Here is a 10,000-nt window from a genome sequence, read left to right as displayed (position 1 = left end):
TTTTTCCAGTTTGGAGCCCTGGGGCTTATAGCATCCTGCTTTTCCAACTAGGGTTGTAGCTTAGCTAGTAATAATAATAATAATAATACATATATACATACATACATACATACATACATACGAACGACGTTCACCAGATCCTTTAACTTCTCATCACGTTAGCTAATGTTTTTACCATTGGCAACTTACCAACTGTACTTCTCTCTCTCTCTCTCTCTCTCTCTCTCTCTCTCTCTCTCTCTCTCTCTCTCTCTCTCTCTCTCTCATGTCCTATATCATACACACATTTACCCTAGATTTTCTTTCTTGGTTATACACAGATTTGCAGCAACTATTATCCGGTTATATGCCAATTGCTGTTCGTTAAAAACTAGCTTAATTTTTACTTAACATATCTCTTCCTTTTACTAACTCTTCCTTTTCTTGTTTCTTCCTGTAAATGTCTTGCCCTTTCCTTGTCTCTTCCTTTTCTCATTTCTTCCTTTAATTGTCTCTTATTTTCTTGTTTCCTCCTTTTCTTGTTTCTTCTTTTTCTTATTTCTTTATCCTGTCTCTTCCTTTTCTTGTTTCTGCATTCTCTTGTTTATTCCTTTATTTGTCTCGTCCTTTTCTTGTCTATTCCTTTTCCTGTCTCTTCCTTTTCTTGTTTCTTCCTTTTCCTGTCTTCATTTTCTTGTTTTTTTTCCTTTTCCTGTCTTTCTTTTTCCTGTCTCTTCTTTTTCTTGTTTGTTCATTCTCCTGTTTCTTCCTTTAATTGTCTCGTCCTTTTCTTGTCCATTCCTTTTCCTGTCTATTCCTTTTTTTGTTTCTTCATTTTCCTGTGTCCTCCCTTTCTTGTTTCTTCCTTTTCAAGTCTTCATTTTCAGTTTTTTTTCCTTTTCCTGTCTCTTCATTTTCTTGTTTCTTCCTTTTCCTGTCTCTTCCTTTTCTTGTTTCTTTCTTTTCCTGTCTCTTCATTTTCTTGTTTTTTTAATTTTCCTGTCTCTTCCTTTTCTTGTTTCTTCCTTTCCTTGTTTCTTCATTGCCTCTTCTTTTCTTGTCTCTTCCTTTTCCTGTCTCTTCCTTTAATTGTCTCTTCCCTAGATTTTCCTCCTACATTGCCGAAGTTTTCCTAATGACATGTTTTTCTCTTGCCCTCCTTTCCAAAGCTGGTGAGCAGCAGGAGAGTCGCGTTTTCGTGTTCCACGATTGGGGAGTGGCTGTATACGAGCCTGACGAGTGTAGACTCTTCCACGTCATACAAGGAACTGACGTCATCCCAGGGACTCAAGAATACGTCTGCGGAGATAAAGGTCAGTAGAGTTGCCATGAGTTGAATTATTTTTTTTTTATATGTAATTTACTCATGAAAGAATAATTGCATTGTTTTAGTTGTATGAAGTATCTTCACACGGTGGCGGAATTTAAATTAAATATTAAATTCTCATGATAGTTTGATAATTTGAGTGTTGCAGCATCCATCTTAAAACCCGGGTTCGTATCCTGTCTTGGTAGAAGAATTGTGTTTTTTTCTATTTTATATTTCAAATTTGGATTAGAATTGTCTTGTGAGAATTTAGAAACTTATCCGAAAATATTAAAATTTACTAAGTTAGCATTTATTGTAGAATGGTCATTGTGTTTATATATACACTATAACATCATTATCATCAGACGTTACTAGTCCACTGCAGAACTAAGGCCTCAGACCTGTTCTCTCCACTTGCGTCTGTTTATTAGTTAGTAAACCCATCGTCTTCTCTTTCTTCCCTTGCTTCGTTTGCAGTCTCTAGGTACCCATTCTGTTATTCTTAATGTCCATCTATTATTTGTCATTCTCATATGTCCTGCCATGTCCATTTCTTTTTCTTACAAGTTGTTAGAATATCCGCTACTTTAGTTTACTCTCGTATCCATGTTGATCATTTTCTGTCTCTGTTAATCCCATCATTATTCTTTCCATAGCTCTTTAAGTTGTAACTAGCTTATGTTCTAAGGCTTTAGTAAGAAAAATTTGAATAAAGAAAGCAGAAATGTAGGGCTGAAATTCAATATGAGTAAAATTAAGATAATGTTCAATGAAGAGGCAGAGAGAAGATAACTAAGAGTTATAGACAAGTCTCTAGAGATTGTTAATGAATATACTTACTTAGGACAGACAGTATGTGTTTACCCCCAGGACGCGAGACTGAAATTAGATGAAGGATAAGCATGGGATGGAGAGCATTGGTAAACATAATGTGATTATGAAAGATAAAATGCCACATTCTCTAAAAAGAAAAATATTTAATGAGGTGGACCTACCTGCATATCTTATACTTTCTCTATATACAGTATATGTATGTATATATATATGTATATATATATGTATATATATATATATATATATATATATATATATATATATATATATATATATATATATATATATATATAGTAGAGTATCGATATTCTAACAACAAGTAAGAAAAAGATATGGACATGGTCAGGTCATGTAAAGAGAATGACAGATAATAGATGGGCATTAAGAATGACAGAATTGGTCCCAAGAGATTGTAAAAGAAGTAGGAGAAGCAAGAGAAGACGATGGATTGTTGAACTAAGAAATTTGCAGGTGTGGACTGGCAAAGGAAGACCATAAACAGACCTATATATATATATATATATATATATATAAAGAGAGAGAGAGAGAGAGAGAGAGAGAGAGAGAGAGAGAGAGAGAGAGAGAGAGAGAGAGAGAGAGAGAGTGTCCTTTCCGAATTACCATATTCCCTATTAAAATGAAATTCTGATTCTCCATAATCTTCTTGATGACGACTTGCATGTTCCGTGTGAAGGAAACTCTTCCCCAGTCGAGCATAGCTTGTTTACTTCCATTTCATAATCAGCGAGATGTTTAAGATCCTGTTGAAACTCTCAGACGCGCCGAGGCTTCCCAAGTTGTCGTGGAGTGAATGCATTCTCGACGCAGGTTTTAAGTTTGTCTTCAATGAGTTTGGGAGGAGCCCTGTTTGAATCCTTAGGCACGTCTTCGCCTCAGCTGCTGTTGCTGCTGCTGCTGGGGCTGTCTGGGATGTTTGTTACGGAGGAGGAGGAAGAAGAAGAAGAGTAACAATCTCTCTCTCTCTCTCTCTCTCTCTCTCTCTCTCTCTCTCTCTCTCTCTCTCTCTCTCTCTCTCTCTCTAAGGAAGAAAAGTAACTATCTCTTTACATCTCTCTCTAATGAAGAATATTAACGTCTCTCTCCTTTGGAGAAGGGAAAAGGAAAGATCTCTCTCTCTCTCTCTCTCTCTCTCTCTCTCTCTCTCTCTCTCTCTCTCTCTCTCTCTCTCTCTCAGGAAGAAAAGTAACTATCTCTTTACATCTCTCTCTAATGAAGAATATTAACAACGTCTCTCTCCTTTGGAGAAGGGAAAAGGAAAGATCTCTCTCTCTCTCTCTCTCTCTCTCTCTCTCTCTCTCTCTCTCTCTCTCTCTCTCTCTCTAAGGAAGAAAAGTAACTATCTCTTTACATCTCTCTCTAATGAAGAATATTAACAACGTCTCTCTCCTTTGGAGAAGGGAAAAGGAAAGATCTCTCTCTCTCTCTCTCTCTCTCTCTCTCTCTCTCTCTCTCTCTAAGGAAGAAAAGTAACTATCTCTTTACATCTCTCTCTAATGAAGAATATTAACAACGTCTCTCTCCTTTGGAGAAGGGAAAAGGAAAGATCTCTCTCTCTCTCTCTCTCTCTCTCTCTCTCTCTCTCTAAGGAAGAAAAGTAACTATCTCTTTACATCTCTCTCTAATGAAGAATATTAACAACGTCTCTCTCCTTTGGAGAAGGGAAAAGGAAAGATTCTCTCTCTCTCTCTCTCTCTCTCTCTCTCTCTCTCTCTCTCTCTCCTGCAGGACATTATCCCCACGGTACATAATCACCACAGGACAAAATCCCACGGGACATAATCCCCACAGGACATAATCTCCACACGACATAATCCCCACACGACATAATCCCCATAGGACATAATCCCCATAGGACATAATTCCCACAGGACAAAATCCCCATAGGACAAAATCCCGTAGGACAAAATCCCCACAGGACATAATTCCCACAGGACATAATCCCCATAGGACAAAATCCCGTAGGACAAAATCCCACAGTACATAATCCCACATTGAGAAAAATTAACAAAATCCCACTACAGTAGAAACCATCAAGGCAAATTTTTTTGGCAGTATTAACTGAACCTATTAATACCATCTTCTCCCCCAACAGGTACCAACTGCTCTTGGGGGAGGGCCATCAACGTCGCCGAAAGATACATCTATGTCACCCAGCCCAGAAGGGATCGCGTCTTGGTGGTCTCCGTCCAGCAGATGGTCGTTGTTGACGTGAGTAATCATGGGAGCGTTCTCTATCGATAATTATTGATGATGATCTTTATATTTGTTTTAAATCTCTTTTTGTAGATTTATATATTTCGTAATTCTTCTATATATTGGGAAGATAAATATACAAACAGAGTTCAATGATAATTCATACTATAACCGCATTTATGTAGTTTTTTTTAGAACTGAGACTAAAAAACCGGTTCCTCTTAACCTTTATTTTTGTTCCCTTGGGTTCCAACAGGTGATTGTGACTGACCAGTACCCGGTAGAGGTATCTTACGTTCCTAATCTGGATCAAGTTTGGGTTTTGAACTGGCGTTCCACCAAGGACGAGGGAGTCAAAACTATCCAAGTAAATATGTTTACGTTTTTTTAATTGAAGGTGTCAAAGCTGTCAAGGTGAAAATGTGTATGTATGTATGCTGGTAAATGTGTATGTATTTGATTTTTTCAAACATACACGTGTTTTTTTTCACGTAAACTTGTTTTTAGTTGAAGGTGTCAAAGCTGTCAAGGTGAAAATGTGTATGTGTGTATGTATGTATGTATGCTGGTAAATGTGTATGTATTCGATTTTTTCAAAGATACACTTTTTTTTCTTCAACTTGAACTTGTGTACTTGTTAAATCATCTCAATACTTTTTATGTGAATGGATAATTGTTTTTTTTTTCCTTCCTTTTTTTTTCTTTTTTTTTTCACGTGAACTTGCGTACTTGTTAAATCATCTCAATACTTTTTATGTGAATGGATAATTGTTTTTTTTTCTTTTTTTTTCACGTGAACTTGCGTACTTGTTAAATCATCTCAATACTTTTTATGTGAATGGATAATTGTTTTTTTTTTCTTCTTCCTTTTTTTCTTTTTTTTCACGTGAACTTGCGTACTTGTTAAATCATCTCAATACTTTTTATGTGAATGGATAATTGTTTTTTTTTTCTTTTTTTTCACGTGAACTTGCGTACTTGTTAAATCATCTCAATACTTTTTATGTGAATGGATAATTGTTTTTTTTTTCTTCTTCCTTTTTTTCTTTTTTTTTTCACGTGAACTTGCGTACTTGTTAAATCATCTCAATACTTTTTATGTGAATGGATAATTGTTTATTTTTTTTTTTTCAACTTGAACTTGTTTACTTGTTGAATCATCTCAATACTTTTTATGTGAATGGATAATTGAATGTGTTTGCTTACAAGGACTCAAGATACCTTAAGTATGTATGTCTATGACTGCATTTGTTTACGTTGGAGATCTCCTCACGGATTGTATAATCTTTTCTGATACTCTAGAAAGAGGCATTCCCCTACAGGTAATTTTGTGTCCGTGCTTTGATGTATTTATGTAGGAGGGGTTTGAATGTGTGTTTTATGTAGGAGTTATAATTGATCAAAGAAATATATTCTCTTGTAAATATATAAAAGACATTTTATATTAATAGTTACATGTATTTGCTTTTAAATCTATGATTGTGTTTCTGAGTGTATAAGTGAAAAATAACCTTATGAATGAGTTTATTATAGTCAATTCTTTTTAGTGAGGCAGATTTGCACCGACTTGCAGGGGTGCCCTTTTAGCTCGGAAAAGTTTCCTGATCGCTGATTGGTTGAACAAGATAATTCTAACCAACCAGAGAGGAGGAAACGTTTCCGAGCTAAAAGGGCACCGCTGCGAGTCAGTTCAAATGCGCCTCATTAAAAAAAATGAGTATAGTATATTTGTTTATAGGTAAGAAAATAAAGTAATGAATAACTCCCTTAATATTTGTGTTTAAGCAGAAATCCAAAATTTATGTGAGTGTGTTAGTGTAGTAGTTAAATCATCCAGGTAAAAATGTGTCTATTTAGGTATATATGTAGTTTGTGTTTATGTGGAAGGTATCAAAACATCTATGAAGATAATGTGGTCTGATTGAGTGTTTGTGTGAGGTTGGAAGGATCGAGACCATTTTTTGTTTGTCTTGAAGCTGTGAAAACATCCAGATAAATTGTCTTGAATCTGTAAAACATCCAGATGAATAGTTTTGAAGCTGTAAAAATATCCAGATAAATCGTCTTGAAGTAGTTAAAACAACCATATAAATTGTCTTGAAGCTGTAAAAACATTCAGAGAAATCGTCTTGAAGCTGTAAAAACATCCAGATAAATCGTCTTGAAGCTGTAAAAACATTCAGAGAAATCGTCTTGAAGCTGTAAAAACATCCAGATAAATCGTCTTGAAGCTGTGAAAACATTCAGAGAAATCGTCTTGAAGCTGTAAAAACATCCAGATAAATCGTCTTGAAGCTGTAAAAACATTCAGAGAAATCGTCTTGAAGCTGTAAAAACATCCAGATAAATCGTCTTGAAGCTGTAAAAACATTCAGAGAAATCGTCTTGAAGCTGTAAAAATATCCAGATGAATTGTCTTGAATCTGTAAAAAAAAAAAACATCCAGATAAATCGTCTTGAAGCTGTATAAATACGCAGATAAATTGTCTTGAAGCTGTATGAACATGCAGATAAATTGTCTTGAAGCTGTATAAACATGCAGATAAATTGTCTTGAAGCTGTATAAACATGCAGATAAATCGTCTTGAAGCTGTATGAACATGCAGATAAATCGTCTTGAAGCTGTATAAACATGCAGATAAATCGTCTTGAAGCTGTATGAACATGCAGATAAATTGTCTTGAAGCTGTGAAAACATCCAGATAAATCGTCTTGAAGCTGTATAAACATGCAGATAAATTGTCTTGAATCTAAAACATCCAGATGAATCGTTTTGAAGCTGTAAATATATCCTGATACATCGTCTTGAAGTAGTTAAACCAACCATATAAATTGTCTTGAAGCTGTAAAAACATTCAGAGAAATCGTCTTGAAGCTGTAAAAACATCCAGATAAATCGTCTTGAAGCTGTGAAAACATTCAGAGAAATCGTCTTGAAGCTGTAAAAACATCCAGATAAATCGTCTTGAAGCTGTAAAAACATTCAGAGAAATCGTCTTGAAGCTGTAAAAACATCCAGATAAATCGTCTTGAAGCTGTATAAACATGCAGATAAATCGTCTTGAAGCTGTATGAACATGCAGATAAATTGTCTTGAAGCTGTGAAAACATCCAGATAAATCGTCTTGAAGCTGTATAAACATGCAGATAAATTGTCTTGAATCTAAAACATCCAGATGAATCGTTTTGAAGCTGTAAATATATCCTGATACATCGTCTTGAAGTAGTTAAACCAACCATATAAATTGTCTTGAAGCTGTAAAAACATTCAGAGAAATCGTCTTGAAGCTGTAAAAACATCCAGATAAATCGTCTTGAAGCTGTGAAAACATTCAGAGAAATCGTCTTGAAGCTGTAAAAACATCCAGATAAATCGTCTTGAAGCTGTAAAAACATTCAGAGAAATCGTCTTGAAGCTGTAAAAACATCCAGATAAATCGTCTTGAAGCTGTAAAAACATTCAGAGAAATCGTCTTGAAGCTGTGAAAACATCCAGATAAATCGTCTTGAAGCTGTGAAAACATTCAGAGAAATCGTCTTGAAGCTGTAAAAACATTCAGAGAAATCGTCTTGAAGCTGTAAAAATATCCAGATGAATTGTCTTGAATCTGTAAAAAAAAAAACATCCAGATAAATCGTCTTGAAGCTGTATAAATACGCAGATAAATTGTCTTGAAGCTGTATGAACATGCAGATAAATTGTCTTGAAGCTGTATAAACATGCAGATAAATTGTCTTGAAGCTGTGAAAACATTCAGAGAAATCGTCTTGAAGCTGTAAAAACATTCAGAGAAATCGTCTTGAAGCTGTAAAAATATCCAGATGAATTGTCTTGAATCTGTAAAAAAAAAAACATCCAGATAAATCGTCTTGAAGCTGTATAAACACGCAGATAAATTGTCTTGAAGCTGTATGAACATGCAGATAAATTGTCTTGAAGCTGTATAAACATGCAGATAAATTGTCTTGAAGCTGTATAAACATGCAGATAAATCGTCTTGAAGCTGTATGAACATGCAGATAAATTGTCTTGAAGCTGTAAAAACATCCAGATAAATCGTCTTGAAGCTGTATAAACATGCAGATAAATTGTCTTGAATCTAAAACATCCAGATGAATCGTTTTGAAGCTGTAAATATATCCTGATACATCGTCTTGAAGTAGTTAAACCAACCATATAAATTGTCTTGAAGCTGTAAAAACATTCAGAGAAATCGTCTTGAAGCTGTAAAAACATCCAGATGAGTTGTCTTGAATCTGTAAAAAAAAATCCAGATAAATCGTCTTGAAGCTGTATGAACATGCAGATAAATTGTCTTGAAGCTGTGAAAACATCCAGATAAATCGTCTTGAAGCTGTGAAAACATTCAGAGAAATCGTCTTGAAGCTGTGAAAACATCCAGATAAATCGTCTTGAAGCTGTGAAAACATTCAGAGAAATCGTCTTGAAGCTGTAAAAATATCCAGATAAATTGTCTTGAAGCTGTGAAAACATCCAGATAAATCGTCTTGAAGCTGTATAAACATGCAGATAAATTGTCTTGAATCTAAAACATCCAGATGAATCGTTTTGAAGCTGTAAATATATCCTGATACATCGTCTTGAAGTAGTTAAACCAACCATATAAATCGTCTGGAAGCTGTAAAAACATCCAGATGAGTTGTCTTGAATCTGTAAAAAAAAATCCAGATAAATCGTCTTGAAGCTGTATAAACATGCAGATAAATTGTCTTGAAGCTGTGAAAACATCCAGATAAATTGTCTTGAAGCTGTGAAAACATCCAGATAAATTGTCTTGAAGCTGTAAAAACAACCAGATAAATTGTTTTGAAGTTGTGAAAACATCTAGATAAATTGTCTTGAAACTGTAAAAGCATCCAGATAAATTATATTGAAGCTGTGAAAACATCCAGATAAATTGTCTCTCAAAGCGATGAAACATCCAGATAAAAAAATGTTCTTACTGAGGCCGCTTAAAATCTGTTTGTATATATTCATTATGGATTTTTAAAAGTGATATTTAATCGATCGATCATCTGTTCCAGATGATTACCATTTTAGTCAATTAAGTTCTCATAATTATTATTAAAACAGAGCTAATGTTTTTCTTGTTATTTTCAGGTGATTCGCGATGCCTCACAGAAGAAAAAACACCACACTGTCCACCCAGAGCCTATTGACGGTCACTTTGACCTGGTCAAGAACCTGTTTGTGCCTCCAACACAGGTCAGAGAGAGATATTTTATTATGACTTTTCCTTGGTCTTTCTTTTAAATATATTTTTCTATCATTGTTACTCTCAGGAATGATTTTTTTTAATCACTGTTACTCTCAGTTTTTTTTTTTTCGTTATAATTCAGGCATTACTTTAGATTTTTTGTTTAATATTTTTTCATGTTTTTCCCTCTACATGGAAAAAAATACTACCTTATTTTTTTGGTCATAAGTAATATAAGATATTGTCCTTTAGTTTCTTTGATGATGAATTTACAAACGAATTTTTTTTCCTCCTCTCAATAGTGGTCAATGAAATATTTCAATTGTTTTTATTATTTATATCAGGGAGATGTTGCCTCTTCTTGTTTGCTCAAGTCTAATTTTATTTTTACCTCCCCCAACGAAGTTGGAAGGAGGTTATGTTTTCGCCCCAATTTGTGTGTGTT

The 10,000-nt window shown here is 34.6% G+C and overlaps 1 protein-coding gene across 5 annotated transcripts in view; it reads left to right on the top strand.

Moving 5' to 3' along the window:
- The window catches only part of LOC137622270 (follistatin-related protein 5-like), a 106,975-nt gene that overhangs the window by 77,792 nt on the left and 19,183 nt on the right, over nt 1-10,000 (top strand). For all 5 annotated transcript variants that reach the window (XM_068352804.1, XM_068352803.1, XM_068352802.1 and 2 more), the window contains exons 10-13: nt 1,149-1,292; nt 4,236-4,351; nt 4,593-4,703; nt 9,459-9,563. In XM_068352804.1, the coding sequence (XP_068208905.1) occupies nt 1,149-1,292; nt 4,236-4,351; nt 4,593-4,703; nt 9,459-9,563 (476 nt within the window). The remainder of the gene's footprint in view (nt 1-1,148; nt 1,293-4,235; nt 4,352-4,592; nt 4,704-9,458; nt 9,564-10,000) is intronic.

The sequence above is a fragment of the Palaemon carinicauda genome, chromosome 29 (genome assembly GCF_036898095.1).
Source record: "Palaemon carinicauda isolate YSFRI2023 chromosome 29, ASM3689809v2, whole genome shotgun sequence".
NCBI lineage: Eukaryota > Metazoa > Arthropoda > Malacostraca > Decapoda > Palaemonidae > Palaemon > Palaemon carinicauda.
Note: the sequence above shows the minus strand (reverse complement) of the source record. Positions and strands in the feature narration are given on the sequence as shown.